The 19,315-nt window shown below is 39.5% G+C and overlaps 1 protein-coding gene across 1 annotated transcript in view; it reads left to right on the forward strand.

Annotated features, from left to right (window-relative positions):
• Positions 1–19,315, forward strand: part of CEP85L (centrosomal protein 85L) — a 114,940-nt gene that overhangs the window by 83,981 nt on the left and 11,644 nt on the right. The window contains exons 4-6 of the mRNA XM_074580875.1: positions 1,437–1,558; positions 12,915–13,032; positions 15,025–15,201. Of these exons, the coding sequence (XP_074436976.1) occupies positions 1,437–1,558; positions 12,915–13,032; positions 15,025–15,201 (417 nt within the window). The remainder of the gene's footprint in view (positions 1–1,436; positions 1,559–12,914; positions 13,033–15,024; positions 15,202–19,315) is intronic.

The following is a 19,315-nucleotide window of genomic DNA, read 5'->3' on the forward strand; positions in this document are numbered from 1 at the left end:
ATCCAGTTTATTAAGCAAAGGAAATATTCCCTGAAGCAGATTAATTGGACTTGGGGGGGTGGGTGGGAGGCGGAAGTGACAGTCTTGAAAGATTTTTAGAATAATAAGTCTTGTCATCTTATATCTGGTTTTAAGTTATACATTAACAGAGGGAAAATGTGTTTCTGTATATTTTATCAAGGGGCAAGCTAGGGATTGAACTGAATTAGACTGAATGGGAAAAAATCCTTTTTCGATTTATGGAAGAGACCACAACTGTCAGGAGTTGGTTCCTGAATTTAGCACATCATAATACGGGGGTTTAGGCAATGAATTCTCTCCACTCAGTGTTACAATTCGTAGTGAAGCTTTGGCCAGAAGCATGGAATGCTTGACAGTTGTTTGCCTAATTTTAATTGTTGATGGGTATGTCTTGGTCTTAATAGAGTTTATTGTAATTTCAAATTTTTGAGGGCAGTACAAGTAAACATGCCCTTTTGTGTGTGTGTTTGTGGTTTTTTTTTTCCTTCTGCTCTCTTCCAAAACCATAAAAAGGCAACATGGTCCAGGATGTTTTGCAGGTAATAAAAAAGAGAAATGGGGTTTTTCAGTGACTGAAAAAAACTGGTGGAAGATTAGATGATAGCTCATGGCAGCCAGTGCTGGGATCCCTCAGTCTGATCACAGTTCTAACTTAAACCTTCCCTTATATGAATTCCTGATACAAATATTTGTAATACTTTTTCTATTCTGAATATAAATTTTTTTCTTGATTAAAATTCCCAGTTAGTTGTTTACTTTTCTTCCAGACCATATTGTTGTTGGTTCGTATTCATTTCAACCGCAATCCTCAGTTTGTTGTAAGACACATTAACCTGGCTTTTGTGAATGGAAAGCCTGAAACCTGTTCCTTGTGAAACGTTGCGTTGTTGGTTTTTTTGGATCAGTTAGAATTTAACCAGAATTATATTCCCAAGTTCTGTATTTTAAATGCACACACATCTAGGTGAATTCTCTTCTATATGCTAAAGTTACAGGTGAGGGTCAAACAAGTGAAAGGAATGGTAACTGTTGTCTGCAGTTAGCAGATCTAATGCTGTCAAGCCATCTTGTTTGTAGTACTAGAAGAATTGCAGCAGGACATGAACATTTTGTCGTGTTTGTCTTAATTATGTACTTGAATTCTAAATGAGCGTTTATCTCGATCTGGTTTCAGAGCTATGAATTCTTGAGTAGAGAAATGACAAAATAAGTTTGAAATCAGTGTCACTGGACTGAAGTTTGTTTCAAGAAACTTGTTTATAAATCTGATTGTTTTATATAAAGCAAATCTAAATTAAAATGAAAAGCAACTGTTAGGTTTCTCAAACAACAGATCATTTTGTAAGTGCTCTAATATCTAGGATGGTATTTACCTTTACTGTTTTGGAGGCTAATTCTACAATTACTTTATGCAGGTTCCAACTGGAACATCTCGTCAAAGTTACCCAGCTACCAGCTATCAGGACTTCAGCAACTGGGAATCCCTAATGAAAATTAAAGAGGGGCTGCTAAGACAGAAAGAGATTGTGATCGATCGGTGAGTAACCTGCCCTTGCTGCATTGATTAGATTAGATGATGTAAAAGCTATGATGTAGAAACAGACTTTCAGGAGAGCTGCTTACTCAGTAAAGCTGTTAGGTTCTTCCAGTCTAGCAAATATTTATGCACAAATATGTGGGAGGTAATCCTTGCCAGGGGAGAAGACTGGCTGCTGGATGAAAGTCTTTTACGGAGCTGGAAGTTTACTTAGGAGTTTAATGCCTCTGCAATGGAAATGGGAGAGTGAGACCAACAGCCAGTTCTGTTGTCAGCTTCCCCATCTTAGCTTCTTACCAGTCCTGGGGGGTTCTATCAGACATATTTCTGCTTGTACAGGTCTTGGAAGTGACTTGCAAGATATTCGGAAAAATTTTTACACTGAAAAGGTTATTAAGCACTGGAACAGGCTGCCCAGGGAAGTAGTTGAGGCACCATCCCTGGAGGTATTTAAAAGACAGGTAGACATAGTGCTTAGACATATGATTTAGTGATGGTTTTTGTCAGAGTTAGGTTGATGGTTGGATTAGGTGATCTGAAAGATCCCTTCCAACCTAGGCAATTCTGTGATTCTGTGAAAACTTGTCAATTGCATTGCACTGATTTTCTTTTCCATGACAAGCACAGAAATGCAATATATTTGAAGCTAGTTGATAAAGCTTTGAGAAACTGGCCTTTTCAGTAACATTCAGTGGTAAAATCCTGTTCAAATGCTCATACACATTATTCAGATAATAAAATATTAAATCCAGGCTCTATCTGTCAGTAAATACATCACTTCTTATTAAAATTGCTATCAATCTGAGATGGGCCTTGGCAGCAACTCACTGCTGTTAAGTTTCTAGTATATCTGAAGAAATTTCTGGAGTTTTTGATGTTTGGATGAAACGAAGCCTTAATGAGGAAAATGTGCTTTTAATAAAGGGCTTGAGCTTAATGAAGCTTACACTAAATTAGCAGATGTCATCAGGAGCTGCAGAGTTTGGATGTAGGACATTTAAGAAGGGCATTTTTATATTTGACTTAATTATCATTTGGCTTAGTCTGTGTTTTAATAATAAACTCTTGGCTCGTGGCTGAAAGAGGAGTGGTTGTTCTGATCTTGAAATAGTTGTGCCCTCTTATTGATAGTTTGCTCCACAGCATGAGAACTTTGTAAAGCAGGTGTGTGTTGATCACAGGAATGTCAGACATCCATTATGAATGTTTTTATATTTCATCTAGCAGTTCTCTGTTTTAATGGGTGGAGGCAGACAACTTGGGCACAATTTACTTTGGGACCAGGAGAATTATGCTTGTGCAAGATCTGTTCCTTCCTCTATTGCAACAAAGCAAGGAATTGCAGTGGTTTAAAGTGTTTCTGTCCCCTAGCAATCTCGCCATTACCTCTGTTGGCATTGTAGTGGTGAAGGTTGGTATTCAGTCAGTTTCCCCAGTTTGATGTGGCATATTGGTGTGCATTTACCTGTGTCTGTGGCTGACGATGGTACGCAAAGTTAGGTACAGGGCCAGAGGCACGGGTGCTCCATCCTACTCTGCCAGCTCTCCTGCAGAGGTGGCGATGTCTCCAAGGGATAAGCAGTTAAAATGGAAACATCATTTTAACTGTTGCTTAGATCTCTTCTGTCAGAACCTTTTGATCAGCTGCTTAAAGGCTGTCTAAATTACAGTGTTTTTTTCAGGCTTGCTCTGTGAGTAGTAATGCTATATAACCTGGAGCCCACCTCTCAGGGCCCAAGCTGTCCGTGGCATCTGTAAGTACATTGCCCATGATGGATTTGGGCTGTCTTTGGTGCCTCTGCTGAGCATATGATCCTCCGTGGTCTCCATGAAGGCTTGTTATACAATGGCAACTAAGGCATCAGTTCACGTTATTCTTCTCACACTGGAAACGTGTTTACAGTGAAGGGTGAAGTTTCTGTTAATGTTACTTGATACTGTCCACGTTGAGGAAGAAAAGCGATTTCTTGGTATCCAATGGCAGTGTGCTGGTTCTTTTTTTTTGTACAAGGCATACTTTAGTGTGACTTAATGATAGTGAATACGCTTCTTTCTGGATTTCTGAACAGAAGTCAGTTGAGATGATTCCTTTTCATTCAGCTGAAAAGGCAAAATCCATTCTGGAAGCTATTGAAGCAAAACAAAGACCACTTAGTGATGTTACAGTAATTTCCTTTAAGTAGACACTTGGTGTTACAGTTAAGCATGTTGTAAATTATAATGATGCAGTATAATAATACATCACAGAAAGGGCTCTTTTTGAATATTAAGCCTCCATTTGGGCAAAATACTTGTCTTAAGAGTTATTAGTTTAAAATGAAATAAAATTATTTAAAATAGATGGTTTGTATTATTTAAAATTAGAACAAAGTGATGTTGCATATTTAGAAAGATGTTACAACAGATTTTTTTCCTTTTTATTTTTTTTAAGAGGAGGGAATATTTTCTATGACAAATAAAAATATTTTTGGTTTCACACATGGAGAAAATAGTACATAGCCGTTGTCCAAAATCCTAGAAATAGAACTCCATTACAAAACAGTAGTGTTATATTTCTTATTAGATGGGGTAATAATAAGACTTATGTGTGAATAATACCTTTCTGCAAGTCACTAAGCGAAAATTTGATATTATACGTGTTTAACACGTGGGGACACGAGGCCTTGCAATGAAAGTCAAGATGATATTCGAGTGTAAACTTAAGTCTTCCAGATCCTGATCTCACTTTAAACTTCTTTTCAGAATTTGCGTTTACTTGGGAGTAGTGACCTAAACTAAATATTTAAAGTTTGCTAAAGTGTGGTTAATTAGAATTCAAGATGGTGGTAGTTAAATTACAGAATTTATGCTTTCAGGAAGTGGAGGAGGAATTCTTTTGTTAGCTGGTGGTAGTAGGTAGTAGGTATTTGCTGAGAAGGCCCTTCATACCAGTGGTTCTCACAGAGTTTTAAAAGGTCTCATCTCCTGAAGTCATGTCCTCCTGAATATACAAACTGGTAACTGGAGGACGCCAGCAAGCTTGGGAGAGATGGGTTAACCTTGTGCTGTGGGATAGCTGGATAGCAGCCAGCGTGATGCTCCAGACCCAGCTGTTTGACAGGTACAAGGAACAGCTGGATGAAAGGAAGCACACTGGGAACACCCTTCTCTTGCCCTTGTCACTAGCCTCCTATTCAACCATTGTCTCATTACCCAGTTCTTTTTTAAGGTTAAACCCTCTTCTGTTGGGAGTTGCACTGGGGCCCTGCTAATCCAGGAGATGGAGGAGATGAACATCACTTCGCACCACACACCTTGTTCTGCATAGCGGTCCTTAAATTTGTTGATAAGTAGGAAATGTAGGCTCTGTATGGGGCTGTTCTACCCCCTTAAGCTGTTCTACCTTTATCTTGTTAAAAAAGGGAGGAGGGGGAGGAAGAGGAAAAAGAAACCTCTTGCCTGCTTCCCTTCTTTCCACACAATGACAAAAAGGCAACAAAAATCCAGCCCTTCCGGATTAGATTATTAAACTTCCTTGTTTTGCATCGGAAATCTAACAGTTTGGAATAGCTGCAAGCAAGTTTCAAATAGTTGTTAAAAACGATTCAAGGAATAATGCTTACAGTGTAAATCACCATACTTGGATAGTTTGGTGTATCACTGGAAATTCAAAGCTGTGAATAGAATTTTTAAAAATCCAAACAGCCACTTGTCTGTGAGTAGAACAAGTGGCTTGATTTTTATTCTATACACTGTGTTGAACAGCAGATTTAGTAATAGATTAGTTAAAATTGATTTGATTTGTGTAGTCTGTTCAGCATAACAAATGCATGTTTTAGGTATAAATGAACAGAGTAGCATAAATAGGTGGGTTTAAAAGTGGTCTAGGTTTGCTTTTTGAAACTACTCTAGGAATCACTGCCAATTTAATTAATAAGAGCCTGAAATTGTTTAAATTTGCTCTTAAAAAATGGGACAGAGACAGTACTTTTAGGAAGTGAAAACGTGGTGTGTGTGTGCACAGGATCACAATGGCACTCTTAAAGGTGTGTGCCATCATTTTCTCCACGTACGACCTGTTGGTACAGGCTGTGAATAAGGACTTAAGGATTTTGTCTGTAAGAGGAAATCTGCTGCTTGTAAGACTTACTACTAAAATGTCTGTCACCTACTGTACAAAATAATTGGATTATATCACAGCCTTACTTCTCTGGTGGTTTAGTTTGTAACACTATGTTATATTTAGCACCAGAGGGAGCCAACAGTGTTTGTATTGGTTTAGAAAATGACAGCATCGCATTTTAATTCTTTGTGTTGCTCCTCTCTTCAGTACATTCACAACACTGAAATGACAGTGTTTGGTACAAGGGTGAACATTTCTTGAGACTGGCCAGCCACTGTAAATGTCTCTAGTGTGGTCCTGGCACTGTTTATTTGGCAGGAACTGCATATATGGGGTACGTGAATAAATGCCAAATATCTGAACACATGACATAAGCTGCTGAGAATAACACTGTGCATGCAGTGTTCTCTTCCAGACAGTTTAAGAGCATTTGAACAGCTTTTTAAGGAAAGGTAGATATAGAAGTATAATTTTAGTGAATTGCTATCATTCCTCAGGGCATAATAACATTTACATTCTTAAAACAGCTGCTAAATCATTAGCTTTCCATCCTTAGCTGAATTATGCTTAGGTGTTTTCATTGGGACAATAGAATTCGATTTTGCAACTCTAATTATTTTGTGATTCGGTTCCATGATTTTCTTTGCCGTGTGCCAAATTGTCCTGACTTCAATAGTTGACGTCAAACTGTATGTGCTCTGATAGGGCTCACGATACTGCTAGTGTAAAGCTGTAATTCTCTTAATTTGGGATGGTCTGTTAAGATCAGCAGCATTAGCGTATCCACTTGAATGATAATTTGATGTCATTTTTGAGGAAGCTATGAAGCTTTATGCCACCCAGGGCCTGAGCACATGCGTCTATAACCGGGAGTCCTGTGCAGGGAGTGTAAGGCTGTAAGGAAACTCATCAGAGTGTCTTGCTGTGCAAAGTAGTATTTGCTTGCAATAATAGCTTGAAAAAGATGCATTTATCTTTTTCTGATATTACCAATCACCCAGGTAACTTGTGGTTGAGGCTTTTGTATCTGGGCTGGTAAACTTTCAGGAAGATTTTGTTACAGAGTAATTATTTTAGCAATTTCAAAAGTTCACCTTTTCAGAGGTGGGTTCTGGTAATGGAATTTGTTAGTATTAGTTCTCCCATAATAACCTAATTCTTGGCAAGAATAAGAGAATGTAGAACTAGAAGTACCTATCTAATATATCTATTGGGCCCTAGATAGGACAAGCTATAGTGGTGTCACCCCGGTAGATGTCTATGCTATTGCTATCTGCAATAGCAGATGTTCTGCAACCTTTCTGGGTTGGACAGTTTGGTGATTAATTAGCTGAAGCATTGGAAAACTTTTCCTAATATGACTTAGTCTTTTCTCCTAGGTCATGTTTTCTAGACCTCTGGTAGCTTTTGTTATTCCTTGACATTTCTCCAGCTGATTAGTACATCTTCCCTGAAGTGTCCAAACTGGCCAGTCAAGGTCTCCCTCCGGCTGAGCGCTCATCTGTCTCACAGGCCGTGCTTGTGTGGTGTTTGCTTTTTGCAGGACAGGGTTGCGGAGTTTTGGTCAGCTTCAATCCCAGATCCTTTTCTGTGGAACTGATGCCAAGCCATTTTCTATTCTGTAGATTTAAATGTTTTTAGGAAGTTGTAGTATTTGTCAGAGCTGAGAACAGCAGGGGAGCTGCAAGGCTTGCTCTGTATTCATCCTGTCAGTAGACTGCAGAAGTCGAAAACCTCCCACCATGGGACGGGGGGGTGCAGTTCTCTGAGCAGACAGTCATGTCTTGTGTCCCACTCATGCCTCACACACCTTTAAGTAGCCCAGAGCATTTGAGACAGTAGAGTACAGTTGCTGACAGTGCTCTTGCCTGCCTTGCTCCAGCACTAGCTTACCTCCTGTGGATCAGGCTAGCATTGCAAACTTCTATGCCATTCAGAAAAGCCATTTAAAAAATCACAATCCATCCAGAACAGAGATCGCCTCTTGACTCCCAGAGGTAGTGTTCCCATCTTCAAGATAAGTTCTCCTGTATCTGGTGGAAAGGTAGTATTCGCTTTGAACTGCAGGCTCTTAATTTCACCAGAAACCCAGACTTTATTGCGTAGGAAATTTGAGATCATCTTCTCTCATGAGCTTTGCTGATCTTGCAGTTCTTTGGCATTACTGTCCAAATTACGGAAAATGTCTTCGCATTGTTTTTAGGACTTTGTTTACTACTGATCTCTTTCCCTATCAGTACTCCGCACGTTTGGACTTGTGGTCCCAAGAGATCGTGCCTTTAAAACAAAGGGATATAAAAACTAGTATCCAACTTCTTAAGCAACAAAACAAAGCAGCGTACTTCCAACTGCGGTGTGGAATAAATTATATTTGTAATACAGAAGGATTTGTATTATATTTTACTCTGCATCCCGATTCTGAGGAAATCTGCTCAGGCATTTTTACCTAAAGCAACTCTTTCTTGTTAACTCATGACTTTTTAAGGTAAGCATCAATTGTCATTTGATTTATTATGAAGTTAATAGTATCCCTTCTGTGGTGGAGGATGTCCCCAAAGTGTTTGAAGATACTGGACCTTTATCTTGATTGTAGTGTAGGACTTAGATTTACGCTAATTTAAGTCTCTTAAAAGTTAAGAGAAGAAATGCCTCTCTGGCAGATGTGGGTTTCTAAAGGCTCTTTCATGTTTGGTAAGTGAGGGTAAGATGGGTTTATAGAGAACAGATGATTTGGTCCCAGGTTGTAGAAAATGTGGTTTATTTCCATATATATAAAAATATCTAAAAAATAAAAATAAAAAGCAGGTTGCTTGTGAGAAAAAAAGCCTTAAAATCATGATATCTGAAGAAAAATATGAGACAATGTCTTCAGTGTCTACATTGCAGAACTCTTCTGCAGGTAGCTGCAATGGTCTTCTGTGTACCAGAGAATCTTCTCCTAGTTCAAAAGGAGGTTCAGTTCTCTTCTTGTCTGTTTGCCTCTGCGCTGCTACCCCCCATTCCTGGACACAACCTTGAGCTGGAAAGATTCATGCCAGAAGTGTTTGTGAAAACAATGTTATTAGTGTTATGTTTGTAGTAATCGATTGGATAGAAGAGTTAAAGTTTATACATCTTTTAATGACATTTTCTTCTGAAACATCAATTTAAATGAGGCACGCTTTTAAATGTCCCTCCCAAAAGGATGTTTTTCATTCTTGCCTTTTGTGACTCTTTTTCTTTTTTTAAAACAAACTTTTCTCCCCTCTGAGCCGCTTTGGTTGGTTGATGACTTTAGAGCAGGGTATTGCCTCCTTTTCTCTGGAAGTCTGAGTGTAAGGGGAAGGGATGTGTCAAGACAGGCATTTGAAGTGAAAGAGAGTATTTTCTCTTTGGACAAAGGAGCTGAACTGAAACCATGTGAGAAGGCCCGTGACGTTCACATAATATGCCAATAACTCTTACTTTTGCCATCAACATAGAATTGTGACACTCACCCATGGAAAAAAGAACAGGGAATTTGTGAAGGAGAGTAGTCTCCATGGTACCTGGGTACAGTAATTTCATTGAGTCTGGTTGTGTGACCTATGACCTAGTTTCTGTAAACACAAGTCTCAAGGGTGGGCTTCTTCCCATGCCTTGAGCTCAGGCCACAGCCTGTGCCCACTCGTACGCAGGTGGTTTCTGGAGTCACGAAAGGTTGAGGAGCTCAATGTCTGGAGAGTTCCGTCCTGCGTAAGACTGAGTGACTGGAAATTCCTGAGTTGAAAGTTACAAGAAAAAGACTAGGTCAGAGTAATGCAGTGCATCTGCATAACTGGGGCATCTGGAAAAAAAATTTAAAAGTGAATTTAATCTTTTTTTAAAACGTCTTGAACCCTTGGGGAGACTTGAGTGTGTTAGCAGCTGATCAGAGGAAGGGAAGAGTGGAGAAGAGTTTGCCAACACTGGTCACAACAGTTACAGAATTTCAGTCTGCTCTAGTCTGGCCCTCTGCGAACACGGAGGATGCACATGTGGTTATAAACGTTACAGCTGATACAAGGCGAGAGTAGCATTGCTGCTTATAAGGTAAAATCCCTCAGTTTCAGGATTGTTTATATCTGGTTTGGGCCTACACAGAGTGGCAGCTGCCATGTATCTGAGCAGAATTTTGAAAGGACCTAAATGCTGAAGGTTTTTGCTGTTGTTGGGGTTTTTTGTTTATTTGGGGTTTTTATTTGTTTTTGTTTTTTGTTTTTTTTTTTTTAAAAGTGCTAGGATGATTGATTAGTAATAGGGAGGCTTCTGGGGACAGTGTTCCCACTGCAGTATGTGAGCTGTGTTTGTGAGAGCGTTTGAACTTTTCTACACTCCCCTTAAGTAAAGCTCACAGTCTGTGGTTATGCAGCAGATTAATAGTAACAGCTGTGGGCTAACAGAGGATTAAAACTGTCTTAGCATATGAGAACATCAGTGATAAAATGCATCTGGTATGAAGTCTCCAAAGACTTATAGGATTGTATGTAAATAGTAAATATGTTTCTATGGTGCTTATCTTCTGTTCTGCCTGTGACTGCTGGACTGTTTTCAGAATTTTTGTTTCTGGGTGCTATGAGGTTAATGATATTTTCAGAGAGGCTGTTATGCAAAGAAGTGTGCGGGACCTACACGGCCTTAAAACATTTGTACAGTGTGTTTTGTTGGCAAGGTTTTATAACAGTGGAGAGTTTCATGCTTTGCAGAGTGAAAAGAAGCAAGCTAGTTATACTCTGTGCTAGCGCAGCTCTGCTTCATCACAGATTAATTTGTCTCACCTTTTTTCCTGCAGGGATTTGGTAGGGTAGGGAAAGGCTTATGAAAGGAAATATGGTAATGTAGTTCAGACTACGTTGGAAGTTCAAAAATATTTTAAACCGTCCACTCCAGGCTGTAGCGTTTAGTTCAGGCTATTGAAATCCTGCCTGTGAAGGAAGGTACTGCTAAGATATAATCAGTCATAAGCAGAAAATCGTGTAGTGCCTTCAAGGGATAAGTGACAAATGGATAAATAATTTTAAAACACATGGGCCAAAGATATTTTAATAGATATGACTAGTAAGTAATAAGGTGATTAAAAAATGAAAAATTACTCCTGTTCATAGGTTAAGACAACTCATGCTAAATAATTTTAGTATCTGTGACCAAGCATGCACAGGAGTCATCGAGGCTTTATATTTTCTCATATGATTATACAGGCTGTTGGGCTCATATAAGGTCTGTTACAAGTTAAGAGCATATTCTTTTACCTAATCTTCAAATCTGCTTCTTCCAAAATAAGTTTGAAGCTTTTTGTTTGTAGTGCCACCGTACAGATGCCAACTAGAACTGTACAAGGTCTTTCAATGTTACATACGCCTTCTATATTAATACGTGCTTGTTCCATCTAGACAGTGGAATGGAAGAGAGAAGCCTCAAAATTACCTGTGGTGATACAGAATATTTTAAGACTTACTATGGAGTCACATAAATACATTCAGTTGCTCTGTTTGTATGAATTGCATTAAAGGAATTGTTCTAAGGTACTACCAAATTGCTACTTGTTTATACTGTTTTTCCATTCACTGCTATTCTTTGTAGGTATAAAAATAGGGAAACATAAAAAATATGTTCTGTAGGCATGTCTCCTGCAACGTATATAGCATAAAAGTTTAACTTCTAATCTATTCACTACTTTTGAAATATTAAATTCATCATGTAAACCAAATAATTTGGAACATAGTTGGCTGATTACTAGCTAGGAGAATGTACATGACTAAAATATTCCCTTTAATTGGGTTTTTATGTTTTAGGTAATCCTGCTCTAGCAGGGGAGTTGGACTAGATGATCTCTAGAGGTCCCTTCCAACTCTGAAGATTCCGTGATTCCGTGATTTTTCCTCTTAAAATTTTCAGTTGGCATCTCTTCAACTAATACATCTTTTGTGTTAGTTTATAGATTGTATAATATATATTTTGTATACTCATGATAACATTTGAGATGCTCTTCTTAAACACAACTCTCCCCAAATTTAAAAGAAGCGAACCAACTTTGACCTTCTTCTGTACTTTTAGAGGATTTGCTTTTCCAGTGTATATGCAGGCAGGTCTTCTCCCTTGAAGTTAACTCATATTTGCTGTTTGTTTATCTCCTCTTAAGACTGCGTTTAGTCATCTCAGTTCAGCATCATTGTTTCCAGCAAAGCCAATCGTACTACATGCTTAGAAGTGAAGCTTTGAGAAACAATTTCATGCCTGCATGCAGATATTTCCTGGTATAAAAAAGAAGGAAAAAGGGAAATTAAAGGGGTGCATAAAATTGACTTTTAGGTTTATTGAGAAGGTTTCTATGTGTGTTTCTGATGGGTGCTGACAACTCCGTTCTGCAGTCAGTTATTGAGGTGCCCGTGGCTCCCTAGAGAGTAGAGCACACCTCACGGGGCTGTAACATGGGCTGGGGCTGAGACCTGGCTTGCATTTGCCCTGCAGTCATGCTAGTTCAAATGCAGTCATGATTTAAATAGTGATATAATTAAATAGTGATATAATAGTGATACTGTTTCAGCTGTACACTGGCCAAGCAATTGGTGTAAGAGGTTAATTCTGGTTTAGTATGCCTTGCGGTATTTCACCCTTAGGGGTAGGGAACATTTTATGTAAAGCAGTTGACTGAGAAAGTCTTAAGCAAAACAAAAAGGAAGACCTTGCAGGAAAGCGATGCTGACTGTCGTATATAATGACTTTTTCTTCTAAAGTTCTTTCTGCTCTGCTTGTAAATCTCTTTAACCTTTGTCAAAAGTCAGCTCTGGCAAAGAGAAGAGGGGCTGAGCAGATGCCCCAGTAAAATGAAGGTGCGAGTTTTGCTTGTTTTCATTCTCCTTTATATATACTTCTTCCTGCATATACTTCTGGCCCTATGAGCAAGTGACAACAGAAGCCTTCCTTAACCCCCACAAAATCTTTAGAGTTTTCAAGTTGTATTTGTACAAGATTTGTGTTATTATTGGCAATTGAGCACAGACCTTTTGGAGTATGCTTTAAGTGAAAGTTACATGGTAGCCATAGTTTAATTGCTCATATCCTGATGAGATTCCAGTTCTAGTGGTAAACTGGACTGGTTGCAGTCTGGCTGTGGTAGGAAAAAGCCCACAGGTAATGTAGATCCCGGATAGTTGAATAGCATTGTTACAGTATGCTTCAGTATAAGTCTGAAGGTCTGTGTTTGTTTTAATCTCTGTTCCATTCCCTTTCTTTTCAAATAAAATCTGTGTATTACAGGCAAAAGCAGCAAATTAACAATTTACATCAGAAGATAAGGGAGAATGAATTACGAGCTCAACATGCAAGACTGAGCCATCTTGTGAACTGCGAAGAACCTTACATGACTAATTTGCCGGTAGGATGGATATTTTTCTTTTAGCAAAGCTTTACATTGCCTGGTAACTGACACCTGAGAGCATGTTCACAATTTACTGCAGGCCAAAATGTAGAGCTTTTGTGATTATTGATAGTTGTGTAATTGTATAACTAAATTGCATACAGGAGAGTACTCTGTCAGTGCTATAGTTTACCTTACATACAGAAATCTAAGTTACGTTAACATTTTATACATACTTGTTTTGAAATCTGATAAAAATGGGGTAAGAATGAGGGATTGTGACACCGTAAGAACAAGGGTTTAACAGCGTGCATGTAGCGCAGTTATACAGGGAGCTATTAGGAAATAAAGCAATTTGCTAAGAGAGTATCTGAAAAAAAACGATGGAAGATTTTCTGAAGAGGAGAATGACTTACTACCCAAAGGAGTGGTTAGATTGTATTGGTAGAATTGAAGGAAGAGATGTGAGAAGGCAAACTGACTGGTGGAATACCTTTGCACAAGACACCTGAAAAGGATAGGGATTAGTACTCCTAGGGAATACCTAGTCTGAAAGGGAATGTGGGGTGGTATTTTGGGAATACCTGTCCTAATTGTTCTCTAACTAGCACAAATACCAGAAAGTGTAAGGATAAGGTAGCATGTGGCTGCCACCCTGTCATAGCACACAAATTCCATCTCCAGACCTTGGCATATCTAAAAGGCAACGTAGAAAGAGAATATTTAAGGCAGATATGCAGAGAAATAACTTTTCTGTCCCCCTTCTATTACCTTATCTTTTTCTGTCACAAACACTGCACCAGGATCTCACTAGTGTACTGCAGTGTGACTTATGTCCTTGGGGTAACATAACGTGCATCAGGTGAGAATCTGGTTTGTGTGAGACAGGAGAGAAATTCAAGTAGAGCCCTCGTGGGAAGTTACGTATTCAGAAACTTTTTCAGACATCTAAGAATGTGGCGTTTGGTTCTTCCAGAAGTTCTTTTATAAAATATTACAAAATTCTGTCTAGATTAAGATTTTGGGGAAAAAATTACTGCAGAAACCAAAATTTTAGTGCACGTATCTTAGTATACCATAATACACTTCAAATAAAGCAGCAGATGCGTTCATCGTTCTTAAAGAGTTAAAAAAAACTTTATGATGTATTAGGATTTCTGCTTCATTTGTATGCCTGCTATAAGATTAATTTACAAATGCAAATCTCCTTTAATGGAGGTTTTAATCTCTTTTAATGCTTTGCTGAAGGAATGTTACTAGTTAAAAATAGTCTCTGTATAATTTCTTTAAAGACACCAATTTATATTATTAAAAGAGTTTTGAAACTGAAAGCCTGAATGGAATGCATGTCCTTTTTCATCCCACATGCAGCTGATTTCCATTTTGTGCTTGTCTGTCTGTGGGCAGTGGATGTAGAAGAGTAATGTTGAACTGCATGAAATGGAAACGGAGGAGAATTTTGGTAGACAGGACAGAAGGTAGAAGACCTGCCTTCTGATTGTAGCTGTAGTCTCAGGCTTGTCCCTGCGCCCTTCTGCACCACAGGAGTGATAGCTCTAAGGTTTGACTAGTTACTAGTGTTCTGCTTTAGAAGGATCTTGAAATTGGAGCATCTCTTACTTCAATATATTCATAGCGATTTTATAGAGGGGTTTTCTTCTTAGGGAATGGTATGATAATGCAGTGGCAGTGATTTGTTCTGACACCACTTTTTGTTTGGGTTTTCAGGGGTTTCTTTTGAAGGAAAAGTTGCACCTCTTCCATAAGTCTGAGGGGAAGGTGGCCCCACAATGTTCATTTGGGTGTGTTGAGAATGTAAATGTTTCTTTATTTTTTTTCTCCAGATTCCTGAAATACGTGCTGTTGCCTTCTATTTTAATGTTTGAACAATCAAACCCCACCCTTCCTGTCAGTGGAAAAAAACGCAGGACTTGTTTTGTGCTGTACTGCTGAAGTATACTGTGACATGTGTGTGTTCATTTGTGTGATTATTTTATTTCTTTTTGTAAGCAACCACAGTATGAGGGCGCATCACTGCAACCTCACGTTTCAGAAAGATCAACATCCCACCTTGAGGAGCTTGAGCGAAAGATTGCAGCAGCCGAGAATAAGGAATTGCAACTCAGTGAATTTGTAAAACAAATTTCAAACAAATCTAGTGAGGAGAAAAAGAAGATGGAGGAGAAAGTAAGTATCTCTTGTGTTCAGAATTTCCTTTTGACACTCTTATAGCAGCGTGTGTTTTGTTTGCTAGAAAGCAACTTAGTATGTGGGTTGCTGAGCTATTTTCAAAAGGTTAGCTAAACTATCTGTGATAGAAAAAAAGATAGTGATTGTAGGTGTTGGCAATGGATAAGTCTGAACTTGTAGTGAATACATCCTGAAAAGAAATACTAGATGAAATGGCAATCATGATGACAGTTTTAACTAGGTAGCAGTTAAACTTGCTTTGAAGAAAAGCTGCTTTCAGAATTCATGTAGCTTGAAATGTTTATTACAGTAAATAAAGTATCATGTAAAAACATAGCAAGAGTGTGAAACCAAAATGCCTGTTTTTAGCATGGCTTGTAAGTGTGGGTCTCATGCTTTGGGATGCACTTACCAACCTGGATGTGCCTGCTCAGCAGGAGTGAGTCTCTTGTAGCCTTGCTGGGATGTGCAGAGTAGACTTTAGTCTGAGACAGGGAAGGGACTTAGATGGCTGTGTTCTTGGAACTGTCTTGACAAGGGGTTCCTTTGGAGTCTGAAGCACTGAAGAACTACCCACAGGTAGTTCTGAATGTCCCGACAGCCATTCTTTAATGCAAGCAGGAATGTGCCACTGACCAAGTGATTCCTTATTCATGTTTAGGGATATATTGTCACTGTTACCATCTCTTCTTTGATTGCTGGGCTTAGATTTATATTAATGCATGTTCAAGGGGTAGGAGCAGTATGGTACAGTGAAGTTGGAGGTGGGAATTCAAAGAAGAAAGCATAATTCATCTCAAATTCTGCCTCATCATTTCCTATGAACCCTGCAGTATGCTTTTCACTAAGGGTGACATTCGGGAGGGGCAGTAATTGGATGCCGCTGGTTCCTCCTGTCTTAGTTTTTACTGCTTGTGTTCCTCCTCACTGGGTAGGAATTGCTGCTGTAGGTGGTGGCAGTGGTGGGAACCTGTGCAGCAGTGCTTGTGTCAGCAGGATGGTCTCTGGCTAGGAGCCTGATTCACTGCACAGTCCTGATTCACCCCTTAACACACCCGTCCATTCTGTGCACTGAACAAAAGGCTCCCAAGGAGAGAAAGGGCAGTGAGGGAACGCATGTGTTTCTGTAATAAAATTAGTACCCTTCTATTTGAGGGAAAACTGTGGAGGGAGGAGGGAGCTGTGCTGTGTTCCCACAAGGATGTGGCAGGCTGGGAACCCAAGCAGTAGGCTGGGTGCTGAGCCTGGGGACAGCCGTCTCTCGAGTTCCTTTGCTGTGCTCACAGGGAGATCAGCCCAGAGCCCAAAAGCTTGGTGCCCCTGTTCACTGACTGATGTTAGGGAACAAAAGTACAATTTCTTGCTGATAAGAGAGATTGTTGCCAATAGCTGTGCTGCGGTTATTTCCGAGCAAATGTCTGCCTCTTCGGAGAGGGTAGGTTTTTTCATCCCAAAGCCAGATTTGGCCAGGGAGTGGAGAAAATGCTGTTAACACTCATGTGAGCTTTGCTTCTAAGTGTATTCTAAAAGAACACATAGAAGTTTAGGTTAAGTCTGCTAGCATACATTTCTACTTTTCTGTCTGCACCACTTTGCAAATAATATCTTTTCCTACATTAGAGTTTTTAACATACATTTAAATATAGTGTACAGATGGTATGTTTTTGATAATAACGGACAAGCTATGTCCATTTGGTATAGGTGGGAGCAAAGAAAACATAAGGAACATCTAGCAAAGCTCTAGGAGCCAAGTACCTGATCAGCAAAAGGAACCAATTCCTCATGCCACTCTCTAGCAAACCTGTAGATTGTCTCTCTGAAGGCAGTTGGGGATGTGAAGAGTATAGGTAGTCTCAAGGGAAAAATGGGTGAGTTGATGGAAGTGCTGCCTTATTCTAAATGCACAGAAATAACAGCTGCCTCAGGAGAGCCCCTAAGGTGAAAGCAGCTGCAGGCTGGGAAAATGTGCTTTCTTTGTTTTTTTTCGTACTGTAGACATCTGCTCATGGCTACTGTTGGAGATGAGATACCAGAGTAGAAGGACTCTTGGTCTGAAGCGTGTCCCTTCTAACGTTAGGGTGGATATACTTGATGGTTCTCTTTTCAGAAACTGCAGGGTCAGCAGAGATCAGAGGTGCTCTTTGTTCACTGCTGGCATCGTACCTGTCTTTGCCCCATACAGACATACCCACTTTTTGAGTAATTCTCGTGCCTGAAGAGAAGCAGTTTTTCCCTAGGCTCCATGGGTAGTCAGTGTAGGACTGAGGTGATTGAGAGCTCTTTAATCAGCACTGAGATTTCAGAAGCCTGAAAAAGCTTCCCTGTTGTGGCTGGCTGGTAGTTGTGGTAGCTCCTCACAGCTTCCTAGCTGAGAGAGCCTGGTAAGGTAGATACCGCAGTATTCTCCACCAGTGAGGCATGAAGGAAATAGGCATGCAAATGCAAAATCTTGGCATTTGCAGATTTTGCAGCCCTCACTTTAGTTCTGAGGCATTTCATCTCAAAATTGGACTGCTGGGCTGGAAATGCTTCAGTTCAGGTACCTGTCCCCTGCTGGCTGCTCCTTCTCCCTCTGCTATGGGTAGTTGTGAAGGACTCCTGAAAGGTACTGCTGATAGCTTGTAGTAGTGTTCTCCCTTATGATTTCTGTGGCCTTGCTTTTAATATTTAATTGCGAAGAGGTGAGAACTTTCCTATTTTTTCCTGCCCCAACAAAGTCACAAGCAGTGTGTGTATGAAGGAGGAAATTAAAAAACAAAAAACAAAAAACAAAAAACAAAACAAAACAAAAAAAAAACCAAAAAAAAAAAAAAAAACAAAAAACAAAAACCAACCAAACCAAAATCTAAAGCTTGTTTTCCCCTCAGCAGAGTCAGCAAGAATGAATGAAAAAGAACTGAATTTTTTTTTTGATCTCAGGTGACAGAAGATGGAAAGAGTCTCTGGGATGATGATGAGGATTTAGAGGGGGCAGGAGGAATCCCAAGGCAAACACGGTAGCTATTAGGAGAGAGGTTGCAGGAGAGGAAATTCCTATGGTATATATGCAGGACAAGAAGATTTGGAAACCATGTAATCTTCTTCACACATGTACTGGAATGTTCTGACTGGTCACCTTGTCACCCTTAGTGGTATGTGAGAAGTAGAGGGAAGGGACTCGCTTAGCTAATGGTCAGACTTCTGGCAATTCTTACTGTGGAACGTTGGCTTACGTGTGCATATTTGAATCACTGCCTTAAGGCTTGGGGTGTGGAGGGGAGTATGTGGTTCTGAAGCACGTATTGTGGCAAAAGATCATGGCCGAGTTGCAACTTTGCCTTACTGAATGTGGGGTTTACTTGGGCTTTGTCTAATCAGAAAGATTTTACAGCAGCCTGAAAGCTTTGTTCAGTTTTGAGGTCTTGATAAAATAAAAGATATGAAGATTTCTGCCCTTTTGGCCACCCTCGATTTTGTGGCCCATACAGAAGGCTATCTCTGGAAGAACTTTCCAGATATTATTGGCTTAAACTTTTCAGTAGGCTCTGTTACTGAGCTCTGACATTGACAGTGTCACACGTTTATTTCTCAGTGAGATGGATGTCTGTGGCACTGAAATAAAGTACGTTTAGCGTTTACTCTAGTGATAAGTGTTTGTTATCTGTGAATTACTACACCTCAGTTCAAGCAATAGAGATACTGTTTTTCATTAAATTGGACTATAACTGGAAAATACTCTTTTTCCTGCCTGCCTTCCTGCTTTTTTGACCTAGGTAATAAAGCAAAGTAAGTACCAGGAGTGCAAGCAAAGATAACACAATATAAAAAACCTTTTGCGGGCTGATGGACAATTAAGATGCCTGTAGAAAAGGTGTTTAAGAAAGCCCCTACACTGTTCTGATGTCCTCTGATGTATTTGTCAGACTGCATCAAAGTCAGGTTGTTGGCTTCAGTTCCTGTTGGGTTAAGTTCTTGGTCCCTGTGTTTTAAGTTGTTTTCCCAGGCCAGAGGAAGAGGATGGACTAAAATATTTCCTGATCATTTGTTGCACATGAACATCTCCATTGGTGAAAAAACTAAGAATATTTTAATTTTGTTGAACTGTTTATGTTTTCAGTTCGCAAGGCATATG

The sequence above is a fragment of the Larus michahellis genome, chromosome 3 (assembly GCF_964199755.1).
Source record: "Larus michahellis chromosome 3, bLarMic1.1, whole genome shotgun sequence".
NCBI classification, from domain to species: domain Eukaryota; kingdom Metazoa; phylum Chordata; class Aves; order Charadriiformes; family Laridae; genus Larus; species Larus michahellis.